The sequence below is a fragment of the Castor canadensis genome, chromosome 18 (assembly GCF_047511655.1).
Source record: "Castor canadensis chromosome 18, mCasCan1.hap1v2, whole genome shotgun sequence".
Classification (NCBI taxonomy): domain Eukaryota; kingdom Metazoa; phylum Chordata; class Mammalia; order Rodentia; family Castoridae; genus Castor; species Castor canadensis.
The window spans coordinates 10,510,429-10,532,002 of record NC_133403.1 but is presented as its reverse complement, the minus strand read 5'-3'; the positions used below and the strand labels follow the sequence as shown (position 1 = coordinate 10,532,002).

Sequence of the window (21,574 nt, the reverse complement as noted above, 5' to 3'; positions counted from 1 at the left end):
TACCACTTACACTGCTTCATAAACCTTTCTACTTAGGAGCAGATAATGGACACTGTTATCCAGATTTGCAGTACCATCTGGATGGCCAGAGAGTATTTCATCTCATCAACTGAACATATTATGATTTGTTCTAGAAATCTCCTATTAACAGCCAGTTAAAATGGCTTCAACTTTTTTATTATAAATACAACAAATGTCTTCACGCAACTCTTCAACTATTACTTCAAAAATATTTCAACAAATAGACGTGTAGAAGGATCATTTGAAACTATCAACAGGACCAGAGTCAGTGAGTGCATTAGAAGGCTCAAATACACAGAATTTTATTTATTTATTTATTGTGTATGTGTGTGTGGTACTGGGGCTTGAACTCAGGGCCTTCACCTTGAGCCATTCCACCAGCCATTTTCTGTGATGGGTGTTTTCAAAATGGGGTCTCATAAACTATTTGCCCAGGCTGGCTTCGAACCACAATCCTTCTGATATCTCCCTACTGAGTAGCTAGGATTACAGGTGTGAGCCACCAGTGCCTGGCAGAATTTTTTTTTTTTTTTGAGAAGTTACCAAGATATTTACTGTCTTATAGAATATACTGAAATCACCATTTTCAAAGGAACGTTATTATGTTCCATTTCAGTGTTTAAAACTTTTAGTCATTTTGAATTACAAAATACCTATGGCTGGTTTTATAAAAAGCACACACGACTGGCTTTATTTCATCTTACAGCAAACACACACAAATCTGCCTCCTTCATTTTCATTGGCAGATGGCAACCAAAGAAGGAATGCACTGTGCACATGGGTTATTAGCTAGATCACAATTGTTGAAAACAAGTAGTTTCCAAATTTTATGGTAACAAGCAATTCTGCAGCAAGCAGCTATACCTACGTATACATTTGCAAACTTGGAAGACTTTCTGAAGGACAGGTTTCTGGAAGTAGATGGCTAAGTCAGTGTCGTACTCTTTTGTTTGAACTCATGGCCTCCACCAGCCCTTTTATTATGATGGGTGTTTTCGAGATAGGGTCTCACAAACTATTTGCCTGGGCTGGCTTTGAACCACAATCTTCCTGATTTCTGCCTCCTGAGTCACTAGGATTACAGGGCTGGCAGTGTTGTGCTCTTAAAATTTTATTAGTTCTCTAAAAATGATGTGGTAATCATACCAGCACCACACAGCATGGACCTGGCCTTTGGTGTTTGTCACTAGTTCCTGGATTTAACATCTAAGCTACAAAGATTTGATGCAAAAACTCATGTGCAACTTCCAGTTCAAGATGATGGCCTGAAATCACACATATATGCTTCTTTTCCCTCCTAAAGTCCTACTGACACAACAGAAGAAATATATGAATTATAATGAACCTAAAGCTGAAATAGAAAACAGGGGAGGATCCCATCAGTACATCAATGATTGAATAATTTCTGGAATAAAGAAAGCATATGGGATATGGAGATATCAAACAGAATAGAAAAACTATCATCCAGGAAAACAATGAAACTCTAAGTAATGATGTTCTCACAAACTTTAGGGAGAGGGGAACAACTATAATCACCATTCCGGGATCATGGAGATGAGAAGGATAGAAGGCTGTGGTGCTGAAGGAGTACCAGAACCCACATACCACCCCGTCACCATAGAGTGCTAGCTTATTTGCTCTCAGCCTATTGCTGGGATCCAACTCTTCTCTAAATACAGGAATGGAACACAGAGCCAGAGCCCCTAGCATGACTTTGGTGTCAGGAAGAGAAATGAACTAGTACCTGAAAACTGAAGGCTCCCATGTGGCCCTGAAGAGAAAACCATACAAAGAGAAAGACAGTTTGGCCAAGCACTGAAACAAATCTACTACCCAGTGCCTTGGTTGGAGCACATGTTTCTGTTGTGTGTTCAAAGGGGTGCCCCAGTAGGTGTGTGTCAGCAGCAGACCTTTAACCAGCTGCTGTGCTAGGGCAAGAGGCCAGGTCTACACAGGGTGGTGCTAATATGATCTGGGAGCCTCTTGGGACTCCAAGTACAGGTATTGTTCTGTCTGGTATTAACTTACGGGTCATTAAAGCTCATTTTCTTCAACATTTTTATTCCCTATTCCTCAAACTAGAAAATATCTTCTGATGTATTGTCCAGTTCACTGGCTCCTTTTTATATTTAATTTGATGTTTAAATGATTCAGTAAATAATTGTCATATTGGATGTTAAATTTTTCAAGCCTAGAATTCCTATTTAGTTCTTTTTATTTCTCCGCTGAGATTTGCCATTTGTTCATTCATTCTGAGCATTTTTTTTTTTTGTAGTATGGGGCTTGAACTTAAGCCCTACACCTTGAGCCACTCCACCAGCCCTTTTTTGTGAAGGACTTTTTTGATAGTGTCTCACAAACTATTTTCCCAGCTGGCTTTGAACCGTCATTCTCCTGATCTCTGCCTCTTGAGTGACTAGGATTACAGGTGTGAGCCACCAGCGCCCAGCTCCACATTCTTGAGTACAAAAACTGCTTTAAAATACTGTCCACTAGGCCAGACATGGTGGTACATACCCGTAATCCTAGTTATTCAGGAGGCAAAGACTGGGAGGATCACAATTTGAGGCCAGTCCAGGAAGAAAGTTAGCACAATCCTATCTCAAAAACTAATTCCAACTACATGGGAGGCAAAGGTAAGAGAATCACAATTCAAGGCCAGTCCAGGCAAAGCTAACATAAGATTCTACCAGAAAAAAAAAAAAAAAGGAAAAATAAAATTATTAGCAAAAAGACTGGAGATGTGGTTCAAGTGGTAGAGTACTTTCTTCCCTCTCATCAAGTTCCTACAACAAAGTGCTGACGTAACATCTATCCCAAATGCTAACATTTTCAAGGGAAACAATTAATTCCCATAGAGATCCGACAAGTAAGCATAAAGTGTGAATTCTTTTGGATCCTGATTCTTATTTTTAAAAATAATAAAGGTAGAACTGGGGGTGTGGTTGAAGTGGTAGATAGCGTATTTGCCTAGCATGCAAGAGGTCCTGGGTTCAATAAGGAACCCAGAAAAAAAAATTAAAATAATTTTTAAATAAATAAAACTATAAAAAAGACATTGTGAGGACAGCAGGAGAAATTGAAATAGGGACTATTCGATAACACTAGGGAACAAGGACTAATTTTACTACATTCAATAACAGTACTGTGGTTAAGAAGACAACTTTTTTCAGGAGCTACATGTTGAAATATTTAGGGGTTAAGTGCATTAACATCTACAATTTATTGTCAGTTAAATACATATACACACGGCAAACAATGTAAAATGTTAATAATTATCAAATACAGGCAGTGGGTAATAACCATATTATTCTGTCAATATTTGTGCATATTTGAACATTCCATCTCAAAAAATGGGGAAGAGAAGCTAAGTAGCTAAAATCTTTATTCAATATTTTCAGTCATTTCCAATTAAAATCCATAGAATTGCGGGGGAGGGGGTGTTTTTCATTTTGTTTTGTTTTGTTTTTAGCAGTTCGGGGACTTAACTCAGAGCTTCACACTTGTTAGGCAGGTGTTCTACCGCTTCAGCCCTGCCTACAGCTCTTCTTGCTCTGGTTATAGGGTATTGCTTTTACCCTAGGCCAACCTAGACTAAGATTCTTCTATTTTACGCTTCCTACTATAGCTGGGATAACAGGCACACACTACCACATCCAGCTTTTTTCCACTGAGATGGGAGTCTCTCATTTTTTTTTCCCCCCAAGCTGGCCTGGAACTGTGACTGACCCTCCCAATTTCATCATCCCAAGTAGCTAGGATTACACGCATAAACCATTGGCTCTCAGCTTAAAATTCACATGTTAATGTGATAATATGTAAAGTTTTGACCTTGATCATCTGACATTTTTCTAGCTACTACCCCAATTACCACAAGGTGTCACTCTTCCCACATTAAAAACCTAGACTACACGAGAAGATGGTATTAGTACCAGTACACTGAACTTCCAAGTTTACCTAAAAAGTAGAACCTCTTACACACAGGAAATAGAATTATATAAATCTTCTCAATTCAAAATACAAACTTAATGTAAGAAGCGTTTAATTCACTGACTATACCACGTTCTCAGAAAGAAAGTTCCACAGCTGGCTACTTCAGTACACAAAGTCCTCAGAATGTTCCAAAAACCTTGTGGGTCACTCTACAGACAGTGGGCCATCTAGCCAAAGCTCAGAACTGCCACAAGATATACTGAGGGTTTACCACAAATGACCCACTCTGCCTTGGCAATAATTCAGATTTCTCCACCTATGCATCCATAGTACATGGGATGTGGCTCAAGGCCAATTTCCCATACTGTCAAGTAGTAACAAAATGGTAGAGATCAAATGAGCAGCAGGGTACAAAAAAAGTTTTAAAAGCTATAACTAATGCATCAAAAAAGATGATCCCCATTCTCCTTGTCAGTTCCCAGCTCAACAATATACAAATATATTACAACTTAAAATTTGTTAACATTTGACAAATCTCAAATAAGTACAGTTAAGAATTTTTAAAATGCATTGTTTGGAAACAACTTCAAACTAACAAAAAATTGCAAAAATAGTACAAGAACACCCATATGCTCACTTTCTCAGATTTGCTCATTGTTAAAAATGTATCTATTTGTTTCACCAACTGCCATTTATTTAATTCCCTACCCATTAATCTCTCATTTTTTTCTGGAACCATTTGATGATATGTATCATGGCCCATTACCCAAAAATATTCAAGTGTGTGGGTTACTAACAGCAGGGATATTTTCTTACATAAACACATAAACACAGTAAAATCATCGAGTTCACAAATTTATGATATGATACCTAGTAAATATGTTACCTAGTAGGTTACTAAGGTAATCTATTGCTCACAACCCAATTTTGTGATAATGACCTTTACAGTGTTTTCCCCCTACAATACTAGACCTATCTAGACACAAGTTTACATTTAATTATCATATCTCCTTAGCCTTCTAAAATCTGGAACATTTCCATAGCCTTTGTCTTTTATGACATTAGCATATTCAAGGGCTACAGCACCCACAACACCTCCGCTTTTAAAACATTCTTCATTTTTTGTCTACCTAACGTTTCTGTTTGTCTAATGTTTCTCTGTGATTAAGGTATACTTCAGAACACAGCCTCTCCAGTACTGCGCACAGTATCTATATACCTGTCGTTCACTCAAGCACCCAAAGTATTGTTCAATTTTTCCACTGCATAGTAAGTTTTTGTTTTGTTTGCCTTTTTCCTCACTTGCAACTAATAATTAGTTCACTGGAAATATTTTAAGTTCATGAAAGTATCTAGTTTTTCATCAAAATTTCTACAGAAATGCTTTGTACCATTTTTGTAATTTCCTTACAAGCCTAAAATAATTAGAAAATAAAAAGATTTTAAAAAAGAAAGAAACTTGAAACTTGAGTTTCAACTCCATCATTATTATAAAATCTTCAGGGTAATAAGGGAAATCAGAGCTAAACAAAAACCCACAGGATTGGGCTGGTGGATGGCCCAAGTGGCAGAGTGCTTGCCTAGCAAGCGTGAAGTCCTGAGTTCAAACCCCAGGACTGCCAAACACAAAACAAAAAACAAAAGCCTGTAGGATCAATATTTTTCTGTCTCAGTATACTTGCAATCATAAGTAAATAATAAATGGATTTTCTTAAGGTCTAGCTTTTCATTTAAATTTTGCTTAATTAAGTACAATTTTAAAGTAATGCTTCTACTCAATAGTTCTTCGGAACAAAATATAGCAATCCTAAGACTATTAACTAATATATGAATTATACTTTTAACATATGCGTATTTCTGCAAGCCAGCTGTGCTACTGCCTCTGGGCTATGTGCCAGTCATAATTATTAATTTTTATTACTAAATGTAAATATATTTTAAAAGATACAACAAAAAGAAATGAAAAACTCTCTCATCACTTACTCTCTAAATCAGAAATGATGAGGTTGTCATGAAGTTTCACAGCTCGATGTTGTTCCACTTCGTCTTCAAGTTCAAAGATGGTTTCTTTCATGTCACTCCTTTCTGTCTCTTTTTCCTCCAACTCTGATCTTAATTTTTCTAATGTCATATTCAAATCTTCAATTTGTTTCTTAGCTTCTTCTTGGAAAGCTCGGTATTCATCTTCCACCTATATAAAATTCATTGCAGATTTAGAAAGTGAGAGTTGTTCTAAGATAAATTGAGCTACATACTATTTCAAGTGGAAGATATGAGCGAGTAGCTACACGTGAACTAAAAAACCCCATGTAAGACCTTTTTAAAAAAATACGAAATGGTATTCTACATGAATACAAGATTTTATGTAGCTGGACACCAGGGGCTCACACTTGTAATCCTAACTTCTCAGGAGGCAGAGATCAAGAGGATTGCAATTCGAACCCCAACCCTGACAAATAGGAGTAGACCCTATCTTGAAAATACCCAACACAAAAAAGGGCTGGCAGAGTGGTTCAAGTGGTAGAAAACCTGCCTAGAAAGCATGAGGCCCTAAGTTCAAACCTCAGTACCACCAAAAAAATTTTTTTACATAATACACTTCAGCATAAACTTTGCTGTTTTACTAACTGAAATTATACTGATGTATAATTTCACTGAACTTAACCAATGTTTTTAGTTTAGTTTAAAAACATGCATTTGATTAATTTATTAGCATGCTTTCCTACAAAAATGATGTGTTCTAACAGTTTCAGTATCAAATAGAATATGGAACTACAAAACATTTTCAAATATTTTGCTAAAATATTAGTTGATAGTGCCTCCCCTCTACATGCCTGCTCCAAGAAATAAAACACACCTCCTGAACTGTATCTCTACAAGTCATCAGTTATCCAAGTTTAGCAACACATACTAGTATCTCTCCCTTTAAAAATCAATGCCCTAGAGTCAGGCATGGTTAAGGCACACCTGTAATCCAAGCACTCAGGAGACTGAGGCAAAAGAATCAGGAGTTTGAGGCCAGCCTAGACTATATGGCAATACCCTATCTCAAAAAGAAAAAAAAAAAAATCATTGTCCTGAAACAAAATATAAAATGCGACATAGAATAACAACGTAACTCATGCAAAACACACACACACACACACACACACACACACACACACACACACACACACAAAAACACTTCATCAGCAACCACACAAGATACAGAGCCCTGGCCAGAACACCAGCACCCCAGGTTGGCAGTTCTGACTCCCCGCTATTACACTGCACGCCTATGAAACAAAATGGCTGGAAGGATAATCTCTAATGCCTCTCCCAGCAATAAATCCTAGGTCTCCAAGAAACAGGAGCCCCTAAATTCTAAAACTGTTTAAGTCACAACAAAATTCTATTTGAAAAACTATAATTACAGCAGGACAAGAGGTAGTAGGCATTGCTGATCATATAGACTGAAATACTAGCTCTGCATTTATCTTATGCTACGGTATGTTAGAGCCAAGAATATAAAATTTCACATCATGTCAGAAAGACATAACCAGAACTAGGCACAAATTCAGATATTCATTTTAACTCTAGCTCTGTCCTCTCACAAGCAAAAGAACAGTAATGAAATGCAAGTGAGTTGAAGCAGCACTGTTATAAGAATACTTCTCTTTTCTAATAAAAGAAACCCATTCTCCAGATTTAAAAAATGCTACCCTAAATAAGAGCCAATAACACATTAAACAAGTGTTCCTGGCTCTCAATGTAAGCACACTGTGCATGGCAGCTACAAAATGTTGAACCAGAACATATTTTTTTTACCTATTTAAATAATACCTTAGCAATGGTGTCCTGCAATCGATTGGCATCATTTCGGGTATGAGCCAGATCTTCCTGCAGGCTACTAGCCAAAGTCTCTGCTTTTTCTTTGTCCAGCCTAACACTCTCCAGGAGATCCTGAATATCAGATTTGTCTCCAGAGTTATGGATAGAATATAGTTCGGCCACTTTCTGCTTTTCATTCTCCAGCTGGGACTTCAAGCGATTCAACTCTATCTGGTCACTGGCCACCGTGGCTTTGTACTCTTCCAACGTGGCTGCCAGGGCTGCTTTGCCCTTCTGCTCAGACTCAATGATTCGCTCCATGTGGTGACTGCGTTCTTTGAGCGCACCTATCATTTCCTGAGCTTCCTTGTTGTCTTGTTCTGCCATTTTCAAAGTATTGCTTAAGTGCTGCTGGACACCAAGAAGCTGCTCTCGCTCAAAACGGGCATTCTCAGCTAAGTCCATGTACCGTTGTTCTAATTCCATGTAGCGTCCACTTTTTACATCTTCATCTATGACATAAGAAATATGATGTTCATCTAGAAGGGAACGGAAATATTCAATCTGTTGACTAAAGTGTTCCAACTTATCACTTTGCTGACACAAGGACTCCATAAGAATGACTTTCTCCTCTCCAAGCCTTTCATTTTCACTGTTCAGTTCTTGGGTAATCTGCTGTAAATCAGCTAGCTCTTGCAGGGTTGCCTGAAGTTCCTCACTTGTGCTGTGCTGGTTCTCTTCCATCTGGTGAATCCGTTCTGTCAAGCAAGCCACAGACACTTCACTTGCATTCCCACTGCTCCCCTTGCGAGAGCGCTCTATGCTTGGGATGCCCTCTGACTCAGAAGATGATGGTGCATCTAGGGCATCATCACTGGACGTGAGGGGCTGGTATACCTCACTGCACTCGCTGTCTAGGTTATCCATAGAGTTACTGTGCTGGTGGTCCATGAGTGTATTTTCATCCTGACTTAAGAGATCCTCTACTGAGCCAGGGGCAGAGCCCTCCACTGAAGAAGTCAGAGTTCCTCCTCCATCACTTTGGTTACCAGGGGCAATTTCTGGGCTCAGGGACTGATAGCCAAACAGTTTTTCAGAATTGTCCAACCTCTGTTCCAAGGAAAAGCCCAATGCGTTCAACCTGTCCTTTAACATTCTGTTTTCATTTTTCAGCTGGTTGAGTTCTTCACGGATGGCAGTATTCTGTTCCTGCAGCTGCAATAAAGTGGACTCAACATCAGTTGGTTGGTGAACGGCAATGGTTTCCTTCTCCTCAGACTTTTCATCACCCTCAGCGTGATCTTCGTTAATGCCCAGCTGAGCACGCATGTCTCGGAGTTCATTTCTCAAATGCAAAATTTCCACATCTTTGGTTTTTGCCAGTGTGAGGAGGTCTTTCACTTTGGCTTCCAAAGCAGCTTTGTCACTGATCTGATTGTCTGATTTAGACTTGCTCATACGAACATCACATTCTGTAGCAGTGCGACTTCGGGAACGCTTAGCCAATACCACGTCATTAACTCCCGGGCCTGCAGAAGGTAGTTTTTTGCTCTGGTTTAGTCGGGTGCGTTCACGTAATCTTTCTCTAGTAGAACTGGATTCTTTATTACCTGCAGAAGTGCTCCGCTTGGTTGATGAACTTGTGCCTACATGTTTAAAACAATGAATTTAAGGCAAATGTATTAGCAACGAACAGGCATATAGTTCATGGGTCAGGTCTAATGACATGAAAGCTAGATACCTACACACTGATTTGGACCTACCTTAATCTTGCCTTACATTTTGGTTACTTTAACATTCAATTTCTTCAATTCCAAGAGATCATTCATTGTTTAATGAGCAATGAAGAAATTATACAACTAATTTTATACTTTAAAAGGGTAAACTTTATGGACTGTGAATTATATCTCAATAAAGCTATTAAAAAGACATACACATTAACTCAAATCCAAAAGCAGTGCTTGAAATAGTTGGCCAGAGCATAATAATATACAATGAGCTAAGTGAAGATCACTCTAAGATTAGTTTGTCAGGTAGTAAACTAACCGCAGAAATAGAGAGTGAAGGGAGATCACAGGTGAGCAAGAAGGGAAAAACAGCCACAAGACAAAGCAAAACTCTACATTACCTCCACAAAACACAAAAATAATGACCAAAGTAAATTCAAAGAAGTTTTGCATCACAAAATTCCACATAAATAGTAACAAAAATTAAAACAATAACTAACACATACTTAGCACATAATCCATATATACACAGTAGCAATTCACAGCAGGCAAGGGGCTCAGAGGTATAGGGTTTGCTTAGCATGCACAAAGCCCTGGGTTCTATCACCAGCAACACACACACACACACACACACGAGACCTTTATAAAAGCCTCATCAAAATTGTTAAGTAAGATGCTATTATTGTCCCATTTTACAGATAAAGCTAGACACAGAGATGTTAAAGAATATGCTTATACACACAGATAATAAATGGATGAGCCAAGATTCAAACCTAGGCAGTCTGGCTCCAGAATCTGCAACTTAACTAGTAGGCTCTATTGCCTCTCTTAATTAAAAAAAAAAAAGAAATGTGTTAATGTTAAATAATAATGCTTCATTAGCTACATCTTCTGCACAAATTACTTGACCTTCACTGTAAATATTTTAAACCTTTGAAAACTGACATAATCATTTGCAAATATATATATATATTTTTTCATTTAAATATCCACAAACACTTAATACTTTTTACTTTTGAAAAATAAGGCCTAATCCAACCAATGTATTTTTCAAGAACCCACTGGTTCTTTATGTGGTAGGCATCAAGGCTAGAGAGATGACAAATGACTTCTGTGATGTATGAAGATGTTCACTACAGAACAGGTGTAGGGAAGGAGGGAGTTCAGGCTGGCCACAGGACAGATGAAGACAAGGAAGCAGAGTTCACAGAAACTGTAGGAGAATGTTTATATAGAGCCTTGAGAATTAGGCAATACTGAGTTACTGCAAGTCAATAAATGCTCGTAAACAGGGAAGATAAGAAATAGAGCATATTTATGGAAATCAATCTGGAACAACTGAGGAAAAACACAAAGCAGTAGAGAGGGGTTTTGGAAAAGTAAAGCAGTAAAGTTAAGGCGGCCCTACAATCAAGTCGGTGACAGATTTCGAAGGCAGAAAAACAGGATCTGGAGAAATAAGTGAAAATGGAGATTCAAAGAGGAAAAAGACGGTATTACTTCTTCCCGTGACGTTAATTGTCTTCTCCATTTCTACAAAAGATACCATCATCTTTCTTATTTAAACCAAAAACCTTTTCAAAAAAGAGCAGTCTGTGAATGACTGAAAGACAAAAGGAAAGAAGCTCAAAATGAACATAAGGATTGATCATATCCTGAAATGATAAGGAAGATAAAGAAACATGAGGAGAGGAACACAATGAACAGGAAGGTGAGAACATCCCCTCCTGTGATTAATGTGATGACTGAGTAAGCAAAATAATCTGAGATAGAGACAGGTAACCTGGTACACTGAAATCAAACAGCCTTGGAGGAGTCATAAGGAGTGAGTAAAGGTACAGCAAATGAAGTGAAGAATTAAGGTTGCTAATAGGAGATGAACTGTGTCCCCCTGAAATTCATATGTTGAAGCCCTAATGCCCAGAATTTCAGAATGTGAGTGTATTTACAGACAGAGTTATTGAGTTAAAGAGGTAATTAAATCAGAATGGGGTTGTTAGAGTGACCCTAATCCATTATGACTGATGTCCTTATACAAGGAGGACATAATAGCACAGGCAAAGGAATGGTTGTATGGGAACACAGTGAGAAGGCAGCCATCTGCAAGCCAAGGAGAGAAGCCTCAGAAAAACCAAACATGTCCACACCTGATCTTAGACTTAAAAAGACTCCAAAACTGTATGAATTTATCTTGTATCAGCCAGTCTGTGGAATTTTGTTAAGGTGGCCACAGCAGACTAGTACTGATGTGCAAGCCCAAATTAGGGTAACAAATCTGGCCAGGGGATAGCTGAATCATGAGGTCAAGTGGCATCTGTCAACAGGAACCACATGTGTAAACACATGGAATCTCTCCCAGTACAATTTTACAGGCTGAAAATAGGAAGAAATGCAGATAGGAATAGATATTTAATTTCCTCAGTTTCCTTCCTACCATACAAACTACAAAAGTTAAACATGGTAATAACCTCAGGCTTCGGGGTAAAACACTGAAGATTCAATCCTTAATTTACCACCAGGTTTAAACCCAAGGTCTGGTACAAAATGGGTTCCCATAAATATCTACTGAGAAAATGAACGCATGGCCTTTGGCAGAATAGTTAAGCTTAGCTTGAGTATAGCTTTCTGATTTCTAAAATGAAGATAATATGGTCTCTACTTCATAGAGCTACAGTAAGATCAAATAAAAATACCTGTAAAAAGTAAGGAACAAAAATATTCCCTCTTGTTAAAATTAACTGTGGATGGAAAGAGCATCTGCAGAAGGTCAAAGCAGGCAAGGAGACAGTAGGTAAACCTAGGCTAGGAAAGTCTAACACACACAGAACAGAGGCTGAAAGCCTACACCATGATCAAGTCAGGTTTATTCCAGGGATGTAGGGATGGTTCAACACATGCAAATCAATAAATGTAATATCGGACAGAAACAGAAACAATAATAAAAATCACATGGTTATCTCAATAGATGCAGAAAAACCCTTGAACAGATTTAATACCCTTTCTTGATAAACTCTGATGAAACCAGGAATAGAGGAATATGCCTCATCTTAATAAAGGCTATATATGACAAATCTATGGCCAACATTATACTAAATGAGGAAAACTGAAACTATTTCCTCTAAAAGTCAGGAATGAGACATGGGTGTTCACTCTCTCTACTCTTATTCAACATAGTTTTGGAATTCCTAGCTAGAGCAAATATAAGGAAGAAATAAATCAAAGGAATTCAGAAATAAAGGAATTCAAATAGAAAAGGAATTAAGTCAAATTATTGCGATTTACAGATGGCATGGTCTTATACCTAAAGACCCTAAGAACTCCACCAAAAAACTGCTACATATCATAAACATCTTCAGCAAAGTAGCAAGATACAAAATCAATATACAAAAATTATAGCTTTCCTATATACCAACAATGAATACACTGAGAAAGAATTTTGAAAACAATTCCATTTTCAGTGGCCTCAAAAGAATAAAATAAAATCCCTAGGAATAAACTTAACAAAGGAAGTGAAAGATCTCTACAACAAAAACTATAATTCACTAAAGAAAGAAGATACCAGAAGATGGAATGATCTCTCATGCTCATGGATCAACAGAGTTAGTATCATGAAAACGGCTGTAGTACCAAAATCAACCTGTACGTTAAATGCGATTCACATCAATATCCCAATGACATTCCTCACAGAGATTGAAAATTCTACCCTAAAGTCTATATGGAAACATGAAAGAACTCAAATAGCTAAAGCAATACTGAGCAGAAACAACAACTCTAACCTCAAACTACTGAAGAGCCACAGCATAAAAACAGCATGGTACTGGCACAAAAACAGCCACAAAGACCAATGGAGCAGAAAAGAAGATCCAGACATAAATCCATGCAGCTACACCCACCTTAATTTTGACAAATGCAGTAAAAAAGACAGTCTCTTCAACAAATGCTGCTGAGAAAACTGAGTATCTGCATGGAGAAGACTGAAAGTAGATCTCTGTCTTTCACCCTACACAAATATCAATTCAAAGTGGATCAAAGGCTACGATATAAGAGCTAAATCTCTGAAACTACTGCAGGAAAAAGTAGGAAATACACTTGAGCATATCGACATAAGTGGTAACTTCCTAAGTAGAACTCCAGTGACTCAACAAGTAAGAGGAAGGATTGACAAACAGTATTACATGAAACTAAAAAGCTTCTGCACAGCAAAGGAAATGGTCACCAGATCAAAGAGGCAGTCCATAGAATGGGAGAAAATCTCATCAGACAAGGGATTAACAATCAGAATTTACAAGAAGCTCAAAAAACTAAACTCCCAAAGAATCAATGACCAATGAAGAAATGGGCAAATGAACTGAACAAAATTTTCTTGAAAGGTACAAGTAAAAATAGTCAAAACACACAGAAAGAAATGTTCAACATCCCTGGCCATAAAGGAAATGCAAATTAAAACTACATTAAGATTCTACCTCACTCCTGTTAGAATGGCTATAGTATCAAGAACACAAACAACAACAAATGTTGGTGAGGATGCAGGGGAAAAGGAGCCCTCTTATGCCGTTGGTGGGAATATAAATTAGTACAACCACTATGGAAAGTAGTATGGAGGCTCTCAAAAAACTAAAAAAAGAACTAGCGCGTGATCCAGCAATACCACTCCTAGGCACGTATCTGAAGGATTGTAACTCAGGATACAATAAAGGCACTTGCACACCCATGTTTACTGCAGCATTATTTGCAATAGCCAAGCTACGGAAACAGCCCAGCTGGCCCCACAACTGATGAATGGATTAAGAAAATCTGATACATACATGCACACACAAAAAAAACAATTATTCAACCATAAAGAATAAAATTTTGTCATTTGCAGGTAAATGGATGGAAGAACTGAAGAAAATCATGTTAAGTGAAGTAAACCAGGTATAGAAAGACAAAGGTTGCATGTTTTCTCTCATTTGTAGAAGGTAGATACAAATAAAAAATAAGTAATATTGAAATACATCACATCTGTATAGGAACAAGATCCAACAAAACGCAATGAAAACTGGGTAGGGGGCAAAGGGTAAGAAAGCATAATAGAGGGGATTAGTCAGATTAAAGTATAATACACTTACAGGTAAAATATCAAGGCAAACTACCCACTAAACAATGAACAGACACTTAAACAATGAAGGATGAGAATGTAAAACAGGTTGTGTTAAGGAGAAGGGGAAAGGAGAAGGTAAATGGAGAGAGTAAAAGAGGGTCAATATGGCTGAGGCACTTTCTATACATGTATGAATATGGAAGTTATTTTAAGAAGGGGTGTGGAGGAAGAGGGAGAATAATGGAGGAGATTAACCAAACCGGGGTACAAATATGCACATACAAAAACATATGTCACAGTGAAACCCACTGTATAAATTAGCACATACTTATAAAAAACATATTAAAAAAAAAAAAAAGGAAACCAGATCAGTTCCATCAGGGCTCTAAGTCCAATGCCATTCACAGTTACATACAGAGGGAAAATTCAATAGTCAAGGACATCACAGAGATGTCGTGATATCAAAATCCACACACTGGGAAATGCTATAGGTCAAGGGCCAATTTCTGTAAAAATTAAACTGCAAGGAAAAAAAGGGAGCACCCCAGAGATTTAAACAGATGACTTAAGAGACAAATCAGCCCATTATTATACATGAACCTTAAATGAATCCTCATCAAACAAAAACTTTTTTTATAAACTTTATTTTACTGAACAATCTACGATTTAAAGAATGATTAATAATTATTTTAAGAATTTATAATAATACTGTGGTTATGTTTTTAGGAAAATCCTTATTTTTCACAGATGATAAAATATTCATGAATGAAATTCTATCATGTCTGAAATATGCTTCAAAAAGGAAGCCAGGATTGCAGTGATAAGGAACTTGCCTACCAATTCTGAAGCCCTGGTTTTAATCCCCAGCGCCACAAAAATACATGGATAGCTAGGATTATAGGCATGGTGGCACATGCCTGTCATCTCAGCATTCAGGAGGCTGAGACAGAAGGATTATGAGTTCAAGGCCAGCTTGAACTACATAGCGAGACCCTATTGCAGAAAACAAAACAACTACAAATAAATAAAATGAGGGAGGAGGATAGATATCCAGAAGCTGGGACTGGCTATGACTTAATAAGGACAATGAGTACAACATGACTACTTTTGTATACATTTGAAATTTTTCTTCTGAAATTTTTCTCTTGAAAATAAAATTTTTTTACAATTAGATAGAACATCCTAAACTCCAATGCACATGCATACAAAAACAAAAGGCAGCTGACTGCATACCTGTGCTAATCTTAGATTTGTTCTCCACAGTGGTCATGGCAGGGACAGATGCTGAAGGTGCTACAGACGGGCAGGTGCTTTTCTTTCCTTTAACACCATTAGTCACTGTTACCCCTCCAGCCATTCCAGCTAAAAGGTCATCACTGCTCTTGGTCTAGAAGTAACAAAAAATAAAAACAAATTAATTAGATGAAGCAAGAATAAGTATTGCAAAACTAAGCAAAACTCTTGACTTATGTACTGAGTTTAAGAGCTCTAAGAAGACTTTCTGACATTTAGTAAGCAGCACACCATACTGTGCTACAGATCCAGAAACAGAATCTCTTTAGGTTTATAAAGAATCACCACCAACGTCTACATGGTTTAAAGGTGCTCACCACTAAGCAGCGTGGTGGCTCACGACTATAATCCTAGCTACTCGGGAGGCAGAGAAAAAAAGGATCAGGGTTTGAGACCCCATCTCAACCAATAAAAAGTTGGGCATGGTGTTCTGCACTTGTCATCCCACCTGTGTGACAAGCTTAAACAGGAGGATTTGAAGTCCAGGTCACCCTGGGCATAAGAGAGCCTTTTTGAAAAAGAGCTAACACAAAAAGGGCTGGAGGTGTGGCTTGAGTGGTAAAGCACCTGTCTAGCAAGCATGAGGTCCTGAGTTCAAACCCCAATACTAACCCCCCCCCAAAAAAAGAATTATATACCCCTTTCTAAAACACAAAAGTCATACACATAATAAAAGATTTTCCGGTGCCTACTATGTGCCCATGAGTGCCAAATTCAGTATGGGATGTGAAAAAGTAAAGACATCCTATTTGTTACTCTTTCATCTAGGACATGACAAATAAGCAGGGATCATCCCAGTGAAACCACATGAGCCATCTGAGAACAGTTCTATGCCGCTACAGGAAGTGCCAACTTGCAATTTCTAGAGAGAAATAATTTTTGACTCTTATTATTGAGAGTCAAATAATCTTCATTGCTCTAAAGTGACTTAATGATGAAGCCAGTATCTAAAAGAAATTATTCTAAAACACATCATTCTTGGCTTATCTAATTCTCTAACAATCAAATTACATCAAAATTGAAAGATTTTTTCCAGGCTTATGTAACAACATATTAATAAAATTATAGAGACTTCATGGTTACAGCAAGGGTTAGTCTGTATCAATGACTGTACCACTTGTGAAGTAGCATTCATAACATTTACCCATATTTTATAAAAATGACTAAAAATAAGATGATTTTCTGGGTTGGAGGTATGGCTCAAGTGGTAGAGCATTTGCCTAGCAAGCAAAGTTTAAAGTCCAGTTTGGCCAAAATAATTGTAAAAATAATAATAGTAATAATAATATGAGCTTCTGGGAAAAAAACTATGAATAATGGGACTGGCTTTAAAATTATTACTTAAAAAAATAATTTAAAAAAATTTAAAATTTTAAATTAAAACTATTTAAAAAAATAGTTTAGTGCCAGGTGCTGGTGGCTTATGCCTATAATCCTAGCTACTTGGGAGGCTGAGATCAGGAGGATCACAGTTCAAGGCCAGTCCAGAAAAACAGTTTGAGAGACCCACACCTACAAATTAACCAGAACAAAATAAACTGGAGGCATGGCTCAAGTGCTAAACTGCTGCTTTGCAAAGCACAAAGCCAAGTTCAAACCTCAGTTCCACCAAGAAAAAAAAAAAAAATGAAATCTGTTTTTACTTCTCCCAAAAATGACAAATACAAGAGTTAAAGAGCCTGTGCAATAAAAGAAAAACTACTTTTTATAAAAGAACCAAAAGTTTTCTTCCTTTAAGATGAAAGCACAAGTTAGCCAATTAATTTATGCTGTCTTCTAGCTGAAGCCATTTTCTCTCTTGATAATCATAATGAATTCATATCTACTAATTAAAAGGTTCACAACTAACTAGTCTCTAAGGTCTCTTCCAGTTCTCAGTGACAGTGACTCCATATGAGATATATATTGTCATCTTTCAATTATGAAAGTTAAAATGTATACTATTATGTAAGTCAGAAGATCTTATTTAAGAGGCAGATGTAGCTCAGCAGTAGTTAGCAAGCCCAAGGTCCTGGGCTTGAGCCCTAGCACCATAATAAAAAGCAAATAAAATAAGGCAGAAAAGGGTTTAGTGTTTTCAAAGATTTAAACAGAACTAAGGCCGGGTACCACAGCTCACATCTATAATCCCAGCTACTCAGGAGGATCATGGCTCAAGGGTAGCCCAGGTAAAAAGTTACCAAGACCCCATCTCAATCAATAAATGGGCATACCCCGTATCCCGAAAAACCCATCACAAAAAAGGGCTGATGGAGTGGCTTAAGGTGTCCCAGTACCACAAAAAAAAAAAAAAAACACCTATATGAAGAAACACTTGATTTGCAGCCAAAGAGCAATACAGAAAACATGGTGTTTTATTTTATCTTCCAGTAAATGGTGCTAGATCAATTGTACATTCACAAAGTGAAAGCAAATGAATATTGAAGTTTATTTCATAATACAAAAAAAGCAAAGGCCAATGTTTCTAACTATGACTCTGAATTCTGAGTCATAAAACAAAAACTTGATCAGTCTGAACACATAAAAACAGAACCTTAACAACAAGATAAATTATTTTAAAAGTTTTTAGTGTTGGGCGTGGTAGTGTACAACTGTAAGCCTACTCAGGAAGTGGAGATCAAGAGGATAAAGATATAGCCCACCTTATCAATAAGCTGGACGTGGTGGGGCATGGGAAAAGCCATAGGTAGGAAGATCACAGCTTGCAGGGCAAAATGCAAGACCCCAGCTGAAAAAAACTAAAGTACTCAGCAAGCATGAGGCTCTGAGTTCAAACCTCAATTAAAAAAAAAAAAGTTCTTAAAATCCTCTGCATGAACCAAACAAAAAACACTATGAAAATCAGGTACTGAGATACCATTTGCTATCTATCAGGATGGCAAAAATGAAAAAGTATGACAATATACTCATTTAGGATTAGGAAGGATCTGGGAAACAAGCATGCTACCAAGCTGCAAGTGGAGACCACCTTGATATAAGTAAGCCTTATGAAAGGAACTGCAATATCTAACAAAGCCACACATTTACCTTTTGCCCAGCAATAACACTTCTAGAGCTTTAACCTAAAGTCACACCTCTAATAATACAAAAATGCATGTACACGAGGTTATTCACTGTGGCACTGTTTTTCACTGCAAAATATTGGTATACCTTAGGTGCCTACATACAGTAAAGTGTTTATACAGTGCCTATACACATTGAAGTATTCACTTTAGTGAACATATTGAAGTACCAAACAACTACAAAAAAAAGCATAAGATTGCTATATACTGGTAAAGAGATTTCTAGAATACATTAAGCGAAAATAGGCAATGTGCAAAAGAATATATCATGACACCCTTTGTATAAGAAAGGAGAAACTCAAAAATGTGAATGTATCTGCACATTTATACAAAAAGAAACACTAGAAGGATAAACAAAAACCAAACTGACCTTCTGGGGATGAATGAGAACAGAGTAAGAAGGAATGGGGGAGGAAAGAGACACTGTCTAAGTATATTTTCCATATGGTTTTGAAACCATGTTAGGGTTTCACATACTCAAAATAAATAAATTAATAAACAAGGGTGTCGATGCCTAAAAACAAGTGGACCTAATTGTATTTCAAATGAATAATATACCCCAAGTATCTTCTGAATAGTTATTTTGACCATAAATCTTCAAAGTGAAGACATAAATGTATAAATGTCCTAAGAATCTAATTATGCAAATATATTGTAAATAAAGAAGCCAGTTTCTCACTGAAGGAAAAACGAATTAAACTATGGCACATGGACAGTCTATTATGAACCCTGTATGTCACTGGAACTAAGTATTGAGTGTGAATGCATACATCTTAATATAGAGAGAAACAAACGCAGCTGTCTGTGATACAGGTGTGTGTGTTTCCAAAAAAATCTCATTTCCAGACCTTGGATTTTAAGTTCTATCCCCCACTGAAAGGTTCCTCATTGAAGAAAAGGTTGATTCTATACCTGGCTAGAAAAATACAAAACTTACTATGCCAGGAATTGAGAAAGTGCTCAAAGAATAAAAGGAACATGTCAGAAGGACACAGGAGCTAGCAGGAAAGGGCTCCCACTAGCCAAATCAGGGACAATGTGAGCAACAGAGTAAATGATGCTAACATTTAGCCTACTGAACTAGGCTGAACCCATATTAACATAAATGAGGGAAAAAGTAGTACCTCTTTCTTAGATTAGAATACCAACTACTATATGTTGAAGGATGGTAATTATAAAATTACCATTTGACAAAAATCATAGTAATAATTGCTTCTAGAAAGAATTATCAAAAAATGCTAAAGCTAGGGTGAAAGTTGGTTTAAAAAAAAAGTCTCAAGGTTATTTCCAACAAGATACTTTTTAGTTACAAAAGAAAATACAGTAACCTGGGAGAGGAAGGGGGCCGGGGGTGGAGGGGGGAGAAATGGCCTTAACAATGTATACACATATGAATAAATGAATAAAGAAAAAAATAAATAAACACATAGACCTAAAAAAAAGAAAATATAGTAACCTGATAAGAAATCTAGCTAACATCATCTAACCAAAGCAAGTAAACATTCCCCTTAACAGAACAAAGCTAAGCCAAATACTTTCAGAAATGCTGTACCAAGAACACACCATTTCTGTGATATTCCTGCCAAAAACAAGGAATCCAAACCTGATCACAGGGGAACATTGCCAAAGTCAAGGAGAATCTAACAAGTAACTGGCATATACTGTACAAATTCCTGAGCTGAGGGACTGTTATGAATTTAAGGAGAACAAAGAACACCTCAACTAAATACAATACATAATCTTAAATTGGATCTTACACCAAAAGTAAAAGGTTTTCTCTTTTGCGATTGTGGATATTAGTGCAACTAGAAAAATTTAATGAAAATCTACACATTAGATACTAGCATTACATCAATGTTAATTTCCTGATTTTGTAATTTTACTATGGTTATAAAAGAAACTGTCCTTTTTTTTGTTGTTGTTTTTGTTGTTGTTTGTGTGTATGTGAGACTGGTATTTGAACCCAAGGCTCTAAGCTTGCAAAGCAGGCACTCTACCACTTTAGCCACACCTCCAGCCCCATCCTTATTTTTCAGTCACTACATACTGAACTATTCAGCAGTACAGGACCATTACACATATAATTTACACTCCAAGGGCTTAAGAAAACTGTATGCGCATGCATGTATATATATATATATATATATATATGCGTATAGAACAGAATGATAAAGCAATCACAATGGAAGGTTCCTGTGCAGAGAATCTTGGTAAAGCATAGACTGGAGAGCTGGGCATGGTGGCACACACCTGTAGTCCCAGTTACTTGAGAGGCAGAAGCAAGAGGATCACTACAGCCCAGGAATTTGGGGCCTGAGCAACAGTGAAGACCTCTAACCTTTTATCACTCTGCCAGTCCTCTGAATCTTTTTTTTTAAATCAAGTAGATATAAAAAAGTACACAATCTCAGTAACAATACAAATGCAAATTAAAGCCGCTGCACGATTCCTCTGCACTGCTGAAGGGCTAAAATGAAAGGAATAACAATGTAAACGCAAGTGAGAACATGCAGAGCCCAGGACTATGAACTGGCAACCACTGAGAAGCAATGTGTCCTATTAAAGTTAAACAGATGCACATACCCCATGACCCAGCAATTTCACTCTGGGTTATACAACCAACAGAAATGATACACTCTTACAATTTA

The 21,574-nt window shown here is 37.2% G+C and overlaps 1 protein-coding gene across 3 annotated transcripts in view; it reads right to left on the bottom strand.

The window, feature by feature from the left end:
- The window catches only part of Specc1l (sperm antigen with calponin homology and coiled-coil domains 1 like), a 141,446-nt gene that overhangs the window by 80,819 nt on the left and 39,053 nt on the right, over window positions 1-21,574 (bottom strand). For all 3 annotated transcript variants that reach the window (XM_020169872.2, XM_074060801.1, XM_074060800.1), the window contains 3 exons: window positions 15,805-15,958; window positions 7,777-9,410; window positions 5,938-6,145 (listed from right to left, as the gene is read on the bottom strand). In XM_020169872.2, coding sequence (XP_020025461.1) covers window positions 5,938-6,145; window positions 7,777-9,410; window positions 15,805-15,958 — 1,996 coding nt within the window. The remainder of the gene's footprint in view (window positions 1-5,937; window positions 6,146-7,776; window positions 9,411-15,804; window positions 15,959-21,574) is intronic.